Here is a 15,993-nt window from a genome sequence, read left to right as displayed (position 1 = left end):
CAAGTAGAAATAAGACTATTCGAGGAATAGAGACAAATAAAAATAATTAAATAAATCGAAGGAATGATTTTTTTTTCATCGAAGTGATAAATATGAATTTAATTATCTTTGTTAGATGTTTTCTAGAATATTATGATTGAGTAACATGAATTATGGCATGAGATTAACATGTTTCTCCTTAACTAGAAATTTCGTATTTGAGCTAAAAATAGCGCAGCGGTGACAAAATCCAATTGGGAGTATAGGCCCTACCGTGCTGCTCTAATGCGGGCGGACTCGAGAGAATGAAAATTCAAAATAAAAGAAAGCACTAATTGAAGAAAATATTTCTTTTATATATATTTCTATACTTTGGGATAATTTTATTTGCAAGCATCCTTATTTTAGAGGAAGAGGGAGTACAATATTCAAGTATTTAAAAATACTCATTTAATAACTAAAATAATAATACGATATATCGCCGGCGAAGCACAGGCGACGAGCACAAAGTCGTCGACCGAATCAACACACAGATATATATATATATATACATATATTATATAGATATAGAATAAAGGTTGCGAGAAATGGACGCAGAGGCGATTGTGAAGGAATTGAGAGGGACGTACGGGAGTGGGAAGACGAAGAGTTACGAGTGGAGAGTGTCGCAGTTGAAAGCTTTATTGAAGATTGCTGAGAATCATGAGAAGGAGATTACCGATGCTCTTTATTCTGACCTCTCTAAGCCTGAACTCGAAGCCTTTATTCATGAGGTATCACTTTTCTCCTTTTCATTCAATCGCCTAATTTAAATTTATCTACAAAAATTGTAGATATCGATTTTTCCTGTTATGATGAGTTAGAGGTAAGTTCTGCGTACACTCTATTGGGCGAATACAGTGTGTAGGTTGTTGTTGATGTTTTGAATCTCTGGCTGAAAATCTATCTCTGCATTGAATAAGAGTGAATTGCATAATCGGCTAATTTCGTTGCGTGATAAGAAAATTCCGAGTTTTTGATTGATATAATATCTGAACAATGAAGTTGAACATAAAGTTGGGATTGGAATAATTGCGTGCAATACTCTGCTTTTCTCAGATTTGGAACTCAATCCTCAATGATTTTGATTTTTGTTTATCAATTTTGTATAAATCATTGGATTTTTGGGGACTTGTTTGTTTTTGTCTTTTTCTTCCGGTTGAAGACTTTTATATTTCCTTTGAACAATCCACATGGAAGAAATGGTTCATTAATTACTAAAAATTTTATAGGCACCTTTTGTTTGTTGGGTTATTTTTCTGCTTTTAAATCAATTATGCAACGTTGGAGTTTCTGGCTTCCTTTTGTTTCTTCTTTTTAATGAAATAAGGGTTCATAACTACACAAGACCACTTGATTATCGTAAAACTAAACCGATAACTAACTGACATCTTAGTTAGATAGTCTTGTGAAAAGCGAGTTTTCTCTTTTCGTGTTTAGTTTTCTGGAATTGAAGACGTTTTGATAGTTTAAAAAAGTAATGTTGGCTATTGTGCTTTGCATTGGGTCGTTAGAGTGACAGGCATAAGCAAGATAAAAAGGTCATTGTTGTTCCTGATGTTGGTAATCTAGAAAGTATATAGATATCACCAAGATTAGATTTTGGTTGCTCACCTTAGAATCTTATATCCAAATTTGCTTGTACTGAACTTAAAGGCAAATCAAACATATCTTTTGACGGCTACTTTATTGATGGACAATCTTTTTGTTCCTTCAAACAGTAGGATGAATATTATGTTGATCTGGACCTCCGTTTTATTGTTTTAGATGGTCTGAATTTTGGACATGATTTGAGGGTTAACTGGTGGACAATCATTCAATACATGATTTGACTATAGTCCTATGACGGACTAAGAATTTACACCAATAGATAGTGAAGAAATATTTGTGACAACTGGTAACGGCGACAACATAGCAGTGCCAAGAAAAATTAATTGTCATCAGTGGATCAGAAGGACAGTCCGTCAGACAGCAGATACTAAATACATTATCCTAAAATAAATTTTGTTGTAGCACCTTTGATCTTCTCCTATCTACTTAAAGTTAATATACATTTCATAAACAGGAAATTCTGGTAGTTTACTTATTTCTAGCTGTGCTCAATATGATCAATGTGAGTGATCACTGGAAGAATGTGCTGGTGGATGGTTTGACTAAGATTGATGTTTAATAGTTTTATGATGACATGATTACTCTGGGAATAGTCAAAGCATTGGGAAGGCAACAATTTTAACCTACAAAGTGCTTTTTGATTAAATTAAATATGAAGTTCAGTTACATTGAAGTATTTGGTGGAACACATTTCTTTATTTCTGTTTTGGTTATAGCAGAAATAGTTTTATCATGAATATATAGAAGTTCAGGGGAAGGGATTTTTAGTTGAGGAACTTCTTAGCTATGTTGACCCACTTTTCGTTCTGTCTTCTGATTCATATGTTCTTTTACTGCAGGTTTCTATGATGAAAACAGCATGTAAACTTGCATTGAAGGAACTAAAACGGTGGATGAAGCCGGAAAAAGTAATTTTTTATACCTATTTATAGATATACATACTATCTGCTTACTAATTAATAGAAGTCCATTGATGCTAACATATGGAAATTACAGGTCAAAGCTTCATTAACCTCGTTTCCTTCATCAGCTGAAATAGTTCCAGAACCTCTCGGTGTTGTATTGGTCATATCAGCATGGAACTATCCGTTCTGTAAGTGAAAAACTGTCTATTTATCTCCTTTATAAGTGCATGCAATTGTTTTTCCTCTTATCTTCTCCTTCCAATATATCTTTAAGCAAGTCTCAAGTTAGAAACCAGACTAATCACTTCCCTCTGCAGAAAATTCTGTTGTGTTGTAAACTTCAAGGGTTGTGGTGACTCTTAAAACTAACTAAACATTGTATAGATGGATAATGTCAATAACTATGAATGTAAGGATGAATTTTTTTGGTTTTTGTTTTTGCAACATTAGATCGGTGTTACTCACAATGCAGAGAGACATACCCCCACTCAGTTACACTGATCGTCTGTGTTTGAACTATCTGTCAATGAAGACTAGATCATATTTAGTGTCACAATGTCAAATGAACATACCCTCACTCAGTTACTCACAATGTCAAAGTTTTACTCTGATCAAACTATTTTCTGCTTTTCTTGAATAAAAGGCCAAAAACTAAGTAGATTACTGTAATGCTTTATCCTTTTCTGATGCAAGCAAGATTTTCAAGGCGCCTTTGTCCTTGTTGATAGCTAGTTTTCCATTATCCCTTATCAGTAATTTACTAGTAATGTCTGTTTGTTTTATGATATTTAGTTGAAAAGTTACAATGCAGATTAATTAATCAGTCCTTCCCCCCCCCTTCATTCTATTCCAGTGTTGTCCCTTGATCCAGTGATTGGAGCTATTGCTGCTGGTAATGCTGTAGTTCTGAAACCATCAGAAATAGCCCCAGCTACATCTTCAGTGCTTGCAAAGCTGTTAGGGCAGTATATGGATGTGTCTGCTATCAGAGTTGTAGAAGGGGCAGTACCTGAGACAACTGCATTACTAGAGCAAAAATGGGACAAGATATTTTACACAGGTTTGAAAAACTGGTCAACTTTATCTCCATTTCATTTATAGAATAAAATATCTGGGATGATTAGTTGAAGATGGACAATGGCCCAAATCAGCCATCATCTCTGATGGCAACATAATTTCTTTTTATCTTTTAGGCTTCGAAGACAACTTAACTGGTTGGTTAACAATGTGGTAATTTTCCTTACAGTTCAATGACCAATGGTGATATTGTCTAAACAAGACAGGGGTGTCCCGAATTAGCAATGTCTTAGGTTGACCTCAAAATACACTGGTTCATGGGTATACCATTTTGGTTATTGAAGGTGCTAAAAGGGGATGGGGTACATATAGAGAAGTTGTTTCAACATACCTGTGATCTGAATTAACGCAGACTTATCTAAGAACAGAATGCTGTAAGCAAACAATTGATTAAAGCAATAACAACTACTTTAGATTAAAATTTAGTTGTTATTATTACACTTACATTAGGTTTGGGTTTGCCAACTTGTATGTCAGTATGGGGACTAAGTATGAGATCTAGAGAACTTCGAGTTTAAAATAACTGTAACATGTCTTAAAAGACAAATTGGTTATTATTTCCAAGAAATGAACCCAGATTATGCAAAATGGATTTAAAGGATTCATATTGTCGACCTCAACTAGATTGATTTTGAGGCGGTTGATTGATTGATACTACACTTATTTTCTAATCATAGCAGCCTTATGTAGAGAAGGAAGTGTACAGTAGATCAACAATGAATTTTAGAAAGTTTAACTGTTGTATATATGAGATCTTATTGAGTGTATGTTACTTATACCATTAGATTCATGATATCATCTTAATACTTTTAATCCTAAGCTTCTCTTGCAGAGGAGCTGTATTTACCACCAAGCCGGGTTGCCTATCCCTTAACTATATGGTCGTTGATTTATTTTTAAAATTTGTCTTAGCTATAAGAGCTTTAACTTCTTTATGGATCCATATACACATCCCCCTTCTCCCATGGAAGGGGAAAAGAGACAACAGAACTAAGTGAAATTGTGTTATTGTTATTTGTTAGATCTCATTATAATGGGATATCTTCTTCTCCATTTTTGATATTCTTACTGGAAATTTGATAAATGAGAAGAGCATTGAGATCAAGATGGACATTGATCTATCAGCCCACCCTTGTATGTGCACGTGGTATTCCGTGCAATAATAAGTCTGATCGACTTAAGTACTACTTGTGGTTAGTTTGGATTGCAAGGCTCATATGCATTAGTAGTATTATGACAAAAAAAACAAACATTGCCAAGTTTTGTTTGCAAGACGTATTTGTAGTTCATCTGTTCATTATGATGATAACTAATGGACAAATAATACTGTAGGAAATGGAAAAGTTGGACGGATTGTGCTGGCTGCTGCTGCAAAGCACTTGACACCTGTGGTTTTGGAGCTAGGTGGTAAATCTCCAGTTGTGGTGGATTCAAACATCGATTACAAGGTAATATTTCTTATTTGCTCACAGTCTCTGTGTTGTTTGAACGTATAGTTCCAAAATTCATAATAATAAGCTTTCTCAATTTTTCTATTTATCAATTTTTCTTTTTTTTTTGTTTGCTTTAAGATTGCAGTAAGGCGTATTATTGCTGGCAAGTGGGGCTGCAACAATGGACAAGCGTGCATCTCTCCTGATTATATAATCACTACCAAAGAAAGTGTGCCAAAATTGGTGCGTTTTATGAAACCCAAGTAACTATGTGTGACATTATGCAAAATTATTTACTCATTGTTTCTTATTTTTTTCTCTTCTGATTCCTCTTCGCCAGCTAGATGCTATGAAACAGGAATTGGAGAAATTCTATGGAAAGGATCCGCTAAAATCAGGAGATCTATCTCGCATTGTGAATGCTAACCACTTTCAACGACTATCAAAGTTACTGGATGATAATAAGGTTGTCGATAAGGTAGTCCATGGAGGTCAGAGAGATGAAAATAATTTGTGAGTAGACCGCACTCTTTCTCCACTAACCTATTAATTATAAATATGTCTGCTTATGACGTGACGAAACTTATTATTCATCTTCTTTTCCTCATCTCAGAAAGATCTCTCCTACAATTCTTCTGGATGTCCCAGAAGATTCTTTAATCATGAAGGAGGAAATATTTGGTCCTCTACTTCCTATTATCACGGTATGACCTACTCTGCCTGTATAAGGTGACTTGTCTTCTGTACTTCCCCTTTTTGGTAACAAAAAGTTCGCTGATAACAATGGTTACACAGTTACAAATTATGAACCAATGAATTAGATTCGTCTACAAGATGGTCATATTTCCAGAACAATTTATTCAATTTCATGTATTTTCGGTATTGAAATTCATCAGCAACAAAACTTCAACAACTTCGAAAAACTACTGCTCTTACTTTTACTTGAACCAGCCTAACTGAATAGATAAATATCTTTTGGCAGTTCAATCCTCATGGAAATTATTATGCAATTTCTGCCCATATACTACAAAATACATCATTTAAGTTTTAAACAATAGGTCATTTGTGAAAGTTTAAGATAAATTTTAGCAGCATCGTTAACAAGTATAGAATGACCAATTTCCAACTTTTGAGAATGAATAAAGCTCAATCAGGAGAAAGTTACCGATTTCAAAAAAAATTAAAATAAAGCTCAAGTACTCCATCTGCAGAAAATTCCGTTTATAGTCTGTTGACAGTACTATTTGCCTCGGTGAAATTCTCGGCTTGAGTAAGTCTTGCTTTTCATTTGTGAAGGTCAATAAAGTGGAGGATTCTATACAATTCATTAAAGCCAGAGAAAAGCCACTTGCAGCATATCTGTTCACAAGCAACAAGAAACTGGAGGAGGAGTTTGTCATGAATATATCAGCAGGGGGTCTGCTTATCAATGACACCACTTTACAAGTAATTCTATCTTTGCCTCTAGCCAAATTTTCTAATTCACTTGTGCTAACATGACTTAAATTTCTTATTTATCTGCTCAAGGGACGTGCTTTGAAATTAATCACGCTAATATACTTTGTCTGCACTGATCTCAAGCTTTCTCAGTCTATAATATTTTACCAGCAAATGTGAAAGTGTGGATATCTATCTTTCGATCGGGATGGGGGACTTGGGAAAATTCAAAGTGATAATTTGTTAGAGTATTCCTAGAGGAGATGTGATTTAGATTTTTTGAAGTTGAAAGTTAAATAGGATACAATTTCTGTATCGTTAACCTTAAAGCAATACTTTAGAGGGAGAGACTATTTTCGAAAGAGATTCTTTGGATTCAATTACAAATGTCGAGGAGTATCTAAACTGAATGAGAAATTTTGCATGTTAATTGTGCGTGATGCTGCTGGATTTCATGTTTTATCTAACATATATGATGCAATACACTTATCAAATCTAATGATGAACTGTATATTTGTATCATGAAGGTTGCGCTTTCTACTCTTCCATTTGGAGGAGTAGGGGAAAGTGGAATGGGTTCATGTCATGGCAAATTTTCGTTTGATACTTTCAGCCATAAGAAGGCAGTTCTACGTCGCAGTTTTGCTGGGGATGTACCTGCAAGATATCCACCTTATACAGCTGGCAAGGCACGATTTCTCAAAGCCCTGTTAAATGGTGATATAATCGGGCTCATTCGTGCTTTGATTGGGTGGTAAAAGTTCCATTCAATATTTGAATCTGGGATTTCTGGTGTGAGCCCACTACTACACTTGTAAGTAGTTGATCCTCTACCCTTGAGGCATAAATTACCTTCCACATTTTCAAGTCACTCCTTTTATAAATTTCATGTCTCGCTATGTTACTATATACTATTTGTTTTTTCTTGTATAAATGTTCTACATTATCTAATTGTTATTAATAATAGAATTTCTACTAATAGTTAGTCATCTAATGCTTTTCTAGGAGTGTGCTAATGCTAACTGGCTATCCTAATTAACTTCGAATCGAATATTATATCCGTTTTTGACCTGTCCCTTTGACACTCCTAAGACTTCTGAATAGTTGGTGATAAATGGTTAAAAGTGAACTAGTTCAGTAATGAAACATTACATTTTAACAACCTAATACTCTGTTTTTGCTAGCTTTGGTTCATCTGATAAGAAGATAAAATGACCAAATCAGTTCCCTCAACAGCAATCTTGTAAAATACTGACTATATCAGACCTTTGTTCCTCAGCAATTTCAGTTGGAAATGCTACTAAGAAAGTGACAATCAAGTTCCCTCTGTTCCCTTCCTCTTTAGGTTTAGGCATCCCTTGTCCTTCTATAATCTTTTCATAACCAGGACATATAATATCATCGATCGTTAAACTCATCTTCTCCCCACCCAACAAAGGTATGGAAATAGTACAACCTGTAAGAGCTTTTACCAATGGGATTTCTACTGCCAACTCCACATTGTCACCGTCTCTCTTGAATAGAGGGTGTTTTTTCTCCGCGATAACGAATATTACATCTGCTGCTGAAGTGCCTGGTCTCTCATTACCCTTGCCTTCAAATGTTATCTTTGTCCCTTTTGTCCATCCTGGCTTCACTTTGATTGTTAGTACTTCCTCTTCTTCTATTAACCTGTAAGAAAAGAACAGAGCTAGTTAATGTCAAAAACGGAATCAAATAAATGTGATCTCTATTTTTTGAAGGGATGGTTTGCCAATATATATCATTTACCCATCTAGTTTACCAAATATGATCGAAGTATACACTATGCGTATAACTCGATTGTATATGATATATGTGTGTTGTGTATCTTTATGTATAGATATATATATCATATGTATACGTAAATTAGTGTATACTATGTACATATTTCGTAAACTAGATGGCCAAAAGGACTAGTTTGTATTTTTTTTTTCTTTTTTCATGAGAAGCTTTTATAGTCAAACAAGCAGTATGAAATATTTGATGATTACAAGGTTCAAAGACCTTATAGCCATACAAATGTTAGCGGAAATAACGTTTACTAGCGACTTTTTTGCTCCATCTTTGAAAGATAGTCATTGTGATTAAGTTTCAAATTCCAGAGGTGAAACTTCATGACAATATCATGGAGATCACGGAGTTACACTTGTGGTATTTGAAACACAATGACAGGCAGTGAAAAGTTTCTATTTGAGAATTTCACCTTCGATACTATTCAAACTATTACAAACAAATTGAAACGGAGAGTAACTAGTAATGAATCCTTACCCATTATCTGTCATTGCATCTCTTGTGACTTTCATCTTCTTCACACACCCAAAGCACAAGTCATCTAAGGTGCATTCAAGTGTCTTTTCTGTTGGTGGTGGCTTTACCAATCCAGTTGAGCTTGAAAACATTATCGGAGTTGAGCTCTTCCGGCTGGCACTACGCGAAAACGAGGCTGGTAACGTTGTTGAGGTTGCTTCTGCACCACCACTCGTTAGGCTCACGCTCCGTGAAAATGATTTTGGAGCTGCATGATGACTAGTTAAGTCAGCATGACTACTGGCATTACGCGATAATGTGCTCGCTAATGCTGGTCCACCACCACCACCACCATTATGGTTGTGATTTCTCACACTCGTGGCTCGAAAAATTCGAGAAATTGTCCTAGAGAGTCGAGATGGGCTAGAGCTTCTTGAATGGGGAGGACTTGATTTAGGAGAACTTGTGTAGTAGTAATGTTCGTTGTTTTGGTGTTTTTTGTTAAGTCCTTCATTGAGCTTATATGTAAATTGTTCATCATCATCATCTATGTCTTCATCAGCACCACTTTTCTTTACACTAACCTGCAATTTGATTATAAAAAATAAATAAATATTATGTTAACAATGCAATGCAATACAATATCAGTGATGAATGCAACATAGACTCGAAATGATTACTTGAATGTATATATGCAAGATTACTTATACTTTAAACCGAAGTCGATGATCCTTCGGAAATTTTTTTATCGTTTTTGTACTGAACTTTAAACAAATATGATTAGAACACACATTAAATTTAAATCATGAATCATTCTTCGAATACATTCATGTATAAAAAAACATTTCTTTTTTTTCATGTAACAATTTAGGATTTTTCAAACATTTGCAAAAATCAAATAATTGTTGTTTAATACACATGTCTAATTTATGTTTCTACCAAATGATTAGAACCATCATTTTCGATTTCTTAAGCCAAAAATATAAAATAAAAATTCCTTTAAAAAAAGAAAAACTTTGAGAAATTAACATGTTCATTGTCTTAAAGTTGAACAAAAAATGGTATATGTATTTACCTTGTGATGATTATCTTGGAGGATATTGGATTTAGGCTTATGATGTGTTTTCTTAGGAGATAAAATGGAGACAAAAGATTTGCAAACTTTACAAACACTTCCAAATCCAAAACTGCCACAAAACTCATGAGATGTGGCCCTTGAATGATCTGCCATGGAAGAAAATAATTGAAGAAAACAATTACACAGAGAAAGATAGAGAGAGATAAATTATGATTAATTAATAATTAGTTGCAAGTCTAATTTTAGAATGGATGGTTGGTCAAAAATATACCAGCGTTTTAATAGCTAACATTAGTTGAAGAAAATTAAGCTAACCATACAAGGCAATTTGAAATTTATAAGAGTCTTAATTTAAAATTTCCAAAATCAATAATTTAAATTCAAAATTAATATGACTTATGATGTAGTAATAGGACTGTTTCATCATTTTTAAACAAAAATTTTAAATTCAAACTTACATATCAAAAGAATTATATTTTGAAATGCGATTAAAAAATAAAATCATATTGAAAGCGGAACCACTTTCAAAGTGTCATGCCAACCACTACTGCCGCAGACGTATCAATAATTGTTGTCATCGCCGCCCTACGATTATGAATATTTGTAATATTATTAAATTGACAAGAAAGAAATATGTGGTATTCACAATTTAGATTTATTTTACATCCTGTGTATTTGGATATACATGAACTATTTAAATGTATTTAAACGCATAAAAATATGATAAAATATATAATGCTGTAGAATAGATAAACTGATGAATTTATGTAAGTTCCTTCGTAAAAAATTTATCCTCAAACAAAATTGACACCATTTCTATAAATACATGACATTTAGATTATTTACTTGGACGAAATACAACATCTACAAGTTATATATACCAAACGCAGTATAATATAAATTGTATACTCTTATTATTAAATAACAATTAGTTAATACATATCCTAATCTTAATTTTTCAGTTACCGTGGTTATCTTCTCATCCATTACTGAATTAAGTTTCTAACAAACCTTTTCTTTTGTCTCATTTTATTTCTTTTTAAAATTTTGGTAATTTCCTATAAGTTTTAATCGCAAAGATATTATTGGATCGGATAGTAAACAAACAAACATATGAGGATAGAGTGATATATTATGGCTGACAGATCGGATTGGCATAATACATATATTGAACTCTAAACTTGGCTTTCATAATGCACAAATAGGCACTTTAACTATCCAACTTTTAAATAAATAAACACATGAGTCGTACATGGTACAATACACGTAGGACAAAAAATGACATGTTGGATGAAATAAAGGACATGTGAGTCTATTTGTTCAACTTTATACAAGTTTAAGTGTTTATTTGTGCACAGCCAAAGTTGAAGGATATAAATGTGATTTGAAGCCAAGTTAAAGGGCACATTCATATATTATGCCGATCGGATTATATATTTTTGTATGTTAATAAATTGTATATATAAAATATACATATCATATTAAAAAATGATACGTATTTTACAAATGTAATTATTTTTGGTCAAATGTATAACTTGCCTGAGTTTGAAAGTTAGACCCTTTCATCGATAACACGCCAGTCCAACAAAGATATTTTTTAAAAATCTCTCTTATAAATTTTAGTTCGTATGTTGTGTATATTCAATGCATAATTTGTATGTATATTAATTATATATTGAGTTACAGATCAACGACTTTTATACGTTATCACTACAACAAAAACAACTTTTAGCGGCATTAAATATTGACACTAATAAAGAGTGATAAAGTCTTTACCGGCATTAGTTAAGTGCCAATAGAACCAATGTCGCTAAAGGCTTTATCGACATATACAAAGAGTGACAATTGCCGCTAAAAGTACATATTTAGCGGCAATTAAGAATTAAATACCGCTAATAGTCATTTTTGTTGTAGTGTAAATGTCTTAAAAGTGTATACGAATAGTATTGATGACTAATAAGAATGTTAAAAATTCTTTTCCATATCTTCATTGGGCCTCTGGAACACATGGGCCTTATTACCTTCTAAATTTAAAAGCCCATCCCACTGTCTGTTCAGTTTGATAAAGCCCATGGACTTCAAATGTTGAACCGCTTTTAAACGGGCAATTTTTTCAAAAAACATAATTTCACAACTGTGAGTGCCAATTTTCCCCTAAAGAACATACATGTATCTGTTTTTGTTTTACATTTAAAATAAATTGCGAACGTAACTCGATTGGTATGGAGTTGTTATTGTTAGGGAATATTGTACATTTAATACGATTTGTATTTAATCATATTCCAACATAGATACCTGATTGAATTGCTACTCTCATAGACTCATAGCCTTTGTTTACAGTAAATACAATATTCTAGTATGATTTTATTTGTATGTATATTGCAAAAATTCGAAATGTGTACACACATTAGGTTTTCTTCTAGTCACAAAATTGGATCTGTTAGTATCTTAATCATAAAATGTGACATATTTTAATTTAATCCATGTTTATTTGGTAAAGGAGTTTTGGCATGAGTTGAGTGAATTCCAATTTTCATGTGTCAAACTATATAGTTCAAGTAGTATCCAGGGGTAGTGATTTATGAAATGGGTTAAAGAAGCATTTGTTTTTTCTTCTTCTTAATCAAGGTTCGTGGATTAGCTCGTACACGTCTTGATTAATTTTATGAGTGACTCTCGCAATTGGTAATCACGTCGAGTAATTCATGGAATACCTGATATTTATATTGATAACTCTAGCCACAAAGGCTTTGAATGAATAAGAATAAATATAAGCACCTAGTTTGTTTTGCCCCCGCTGAAATTTAAATTAGAGACTTTGTGATTCTGAACTCACTCAATTGATTACTATGCGATTGGACAAATTTATTGTTTTTCCCTTATGAAGAAATAATTTTTGATAATACTATTTGTTTGTTTTTTCCAACAAAAATGCGGTCCAACATGGGATTTGTCGTGTTACATAGAGAACTTTTGCATATATCATTTGCTCTCAATTCTATTCTACTTTGGTGAGTTTTGTTTACTTGTATTACTCTTTTGTTATTTCATTTTATATGACATTTGTTTACTAATTTTTGTAATCTGTTGAAATTAAAGAATCTAGGTTTAAAATCTCTTTAACTTTAGATTTATATCCCTAACTAGATGCTTTGTAGTTTGTACCCTACAGCAAGAATGTTTTCAATGGCAATTAATTAACGATAATAATTAAATTGCTACTGACTATATTTTTCTAGCGATAATCAATACTTTTTGTGTATGTCCCTAAAACCTTACTACATCAACATTAGATCTAATGAGAATTAACTAATTGCTGATAAAATTTTAGCATTTTTTTTATTAATATATATATCTATTGCCGCTAAAATTGTTATAGCTACATTAATATCATGCTAATTTAATATTAATAACACTAGAAGAAATTAAGTCAGAATTTCCTTCATTGCAACTAAATCCCATATTTTCAATAGATTTCTTAAAATAATCTGTCCAATAATATTATTTTCTATTAATGTAAGTTTAAGTTCCAACAATATCTTTTTTTCTATTCTAAATTTTCATGTTTGAGTCAATTACCATCACGTAATAAAAAAGGGTGCAACAACGCTTGGTCATTCATATTGATATTTTTAAAAAAATACAATTATATATTGCATTTATAGTACTCCTAATTTTGTGATTTTTTGCAGTTCTCTTGTTCTTGTATTTGCAAATACAAGTTGGGCAGATGTGGGTGCATTTGTCACATGCTTTGTAGATTCACATGGACATGTTTGTCTACTTGTTTTTCAGTTTTAAATTGTTGTTGCAATTTTTTATTCTTTAAACAAAAAAAGACAATAAGAAGAAGACATCATCAAATTATAAGAGATAATATTGAAGAAAAAATGAATGGAGAAAAAGGTCAAAAAGGGATGAAAGAAAAGAACATTTCAGAAGGTTTTTGAAGGCAAAGAGTCATAAGAAGCATAGACAACACAAAAGATAAATTATTTGTTTATTTTCTGCTAGGTTTATGTATTTTGTGAAAAAATAAAGTTGATTATTATAGATATTTAGGAGACTTTTTAGAAAGTTATATATATTGTAATATCTTTAATATTTGTTCATTTAAGAAATATCTGGATCGAATATTCTAGCTTAATGATATATGGTAGAAGATATGAGTAATTTGATTTTTTTTATAAATGTATTTAGAATAATTTCCAAACATGATATTAGGTATTACGTAATCAATCAAATTCAAATAATTCAATCAAATTTAATACTGTCTTTTTCGTTTTTTTTTTGGGGCAAAGTTCCTATCCAAAATAGTTCTTCTTATTTTTCCCTTATTTAGGAGTGTACGTCGATCATACAAATAATTTAACTCAAAATAAGTTATATAAGTATTATTATTATTTTCACCTACAGTCTTTTTTTCTTTTAAATAGTTTATTTTTTTCTCCTGAGACGTTTTTCTAAACACTTTGATCAATTAACATGAAAATAATTTAAAAACATTCTCCATATCATATGCGACTTTACAAAAATATTTTCAGAGTCTTTTCAAGTATCCACTATGTAAATTAATAATCATTTAGAATATATCATTTAAAAAAAATATATATATTAATCAAGCTCATTAAATTGTAAATGTCATGCATTTTTCAATTAATTGATACGTATGCTCAGAAAAGAAGACGATGAATACTCGTAAACATGCACAAATTATCTTCTAAAATTATGAGGTGAAAAATATATCTAATAAATACATTTTATTATGTATTTAATTAGCAACATATTATAATTATCGCTCTTCATAAAATTTACTGGTAAATGTAGTATTCAAACATTTATATTTTGTTCACATGGGAACATTTATATTCAAATCAAGCCGTCATTATCGTATAAATTAGACCAATTATATCAACTTGTCAACTTAGCTAACGTTATTCTAGTTGGAGAAAACTACAAGTCATTCTAGGATACATCAATGACATATCTTAACGTATTAGAATACAACTTTTTTATTTTTTTTATATATATATATTTACTACCCCACTAAAATCTTAAAATGCAGGCCTTGTCTAAGGACATAAACATCATTAATTAATAAATTGGTTGAGTAATAAAAAAGTAATGCATTTTTATTTATATATCATCATTTTTTTTATTTCATGTGTATTCAGATATTAACTAAACTTGCTATTTTATCTTTTTATCTTGCAAAGGGTAAAATAAAAGGGTATTAATGTGTGGTATTATTGTTTCATTCTTTTATCTTGCAAATCTAATGTGAAATGATTTATAGGATTGTTCATAATTAAAATATTTTTCTATCAATTGTTGACCTTTTATTTAAAATAGTTACAAGATTTACATAAATATTAACAACATTTAAAGTAATAAAACTATAACTAAAATATGTGAATTTAAAACTAACGAGCATAACTAAAATAAGTCCTATAATTTCACATAAAAGGTACCCTAATTAAACTAAATTAAAATAAAATACAAAAAATGTTATATAAAATACTCTTGGTGAAGCAAATACATCAACAGAAACACGTATGCTTAAAGAAAATATATATACTTCCTCATTTTCTCAATAGAAGCACATAAACTATATGAAACTTCGTAAATTTATAAACTATGCTCTCCCTTCACTAGTTAATTTTTTTATTTTTCGTACAAATATTAAAATCTCGACTATTTCAAATTCGTAATGCATAAAAATCTCATCCAAAGGAAAAACACTTTCTACAAAAAGTCCTATAATTAAACAAAGAGCAAAACAGACTCCAACCAATACACCCGCTGGCATAGCCACACTAATTGGACACCCTTAATCGAGAAGAAATAAGAAATATTTCAACGCGATTCGATTTCATACTAATGTAGTAGTATAGGAACGTAATATTATACATTATATATAAGTAAAATGATAAATTAAGTGGCTATATAATATATTTTAAACATCCTTGATACAATAATATAATGTAATATAGTGATTTCAGGCGCCTTAAAAGAGCAAAGATACACAAACTAGTAATAATTTTTTTTTTCACTTTTTAAGAACAACAAATTCACTTTAGCACTTAAACACTCTTTATGAAAATCGTGACACTAGTAACATTTTTTTTTCACTTTTTAAGAACAACAAATTCACTTTAGCACTTAA

The 15,993-nt window shown here is 31.5% G+C and overlaps 2 protein-coding genes across 2 annotated transcripts; one reads left to right on the top strand and one right to left on the bottom strand.

Annotated features, from left to right (window-relative positions):
* The first annotated feature begins 354 nt into the window (after positions 1 to 354).
* LOC107023702 (aldehyde dehydrogenase family 3 member H1) lies at positions 355 to 7,475 on the top strand. The gene is made up of 10 exons (XM_015224476.2): positions 355 to 752; positions 2,469 to 2,537; positions 2,626 to 2,722; positions 3,388 to 3,594; positions 4,944 to 5,059; positions 5,183 to 5,287; positions 5,385 to 5,557; positions 5,658 to 5,748; positions 6,341 to 6,490; positions 7,009 to 7,475. Exons 1-10 carry the CDS (start codon positions 567 to 569, stop codon positions 7,237 to 7,239), a joined length of 1,425 nt encoding a protein of 474 aa, XP_015079962.1. The 5' UTR covers positions 355 to 566; the 3' UTR covers positions 7,240 to 7,475.
* LOC107022817 (dnaJ homolog subfamily B member 4) lies at positions 7,330 to 10,149 on the bottom strand. Its single transcript, XM_015223403.2, has 3 exons — positions 9,825 to 10,149; positions 8,771 to 9,333; positions 7,330 to 8,152 (listed from the first exon to the last, which is right to left on the bottom strand). Exons 1-3 carry the CDS (start codon positions 9,978 to 9,980, stop codon positions 7,711 to 7,713), a joined length of 1,161 nt encoding a protein of 386 aa, XP_015078889.1. The 5' UTR covers positions 9,981 to 10,149; the 3' UTR covers positions 7,330 to 7,710.
* Positions 10,150 to 15,993: the final 5,844 nt, after the last annotated feature.

The sequence above is a fragment of the Solanum pennellii genome, chromosome 6, assembly GCF_001406875.1.
Source record: "Solanum pennellii chromosome 6, SPENNV200".
In the NCBI taxonomy this organism is placed as follows: Eukaryota; Viridiplantae; Streptophyta; class Magnoliopsida; order Solanales; family Solanaceae; genus Solanum; species Solanum pennellii.
The sequence above is the reverse complement of the archived record's forward strand: the minus strand, read 5'-3'. Positions and strand labels throughout refer to the sequence as shown.

Excerpts from the sequence above, each read along its gene's own strand:
- LOC107023702 (XM_015224476.2), top strand. The coding sequence starts at position 567 with ATGGACGCAGAGGCGATTGTGAAGGAATTGAGAGGGACGTACGGGAGT. Across the intron at positions 753-2,468 it reads TCGAAGCCTTTATTCATGAG|GTTTCTATGATGAAAACAGC; the intron begins GTATCACTTTTC and ends CTTTTACTGCAG. Across the intron at positions 5,749-6,340 it reads CTCTACTTCCTATTATCACG|GTCAATAAAGTGGAGGATTC; the intron begins GTATGACCTACT and ends TCATTTGTGAAG.
- LOC107022817 (XM_015223403.2), bottom strand. The coding sequence starts at position 9,980 with ATGGCAGATCATTCAAGGGCCACATCTCATGAGTTTTGTGGCAGTTTT. Across the intron at positions 9,334-9,824 it reads TCCAAGATAATCATCACAAG|GTTAGTGTAAAGAAAAGTGG; the intron begins GTAAATACATAT and ends ATCAAATTGCAG. Across the intron at positions 8,153-8,770 it reads GATGCAATGACAGATAATGG|GTTAATAGAAGAAGAGGAAG; the intron begins GTAAGGATTCAT and ends CTTTTCTTACAG.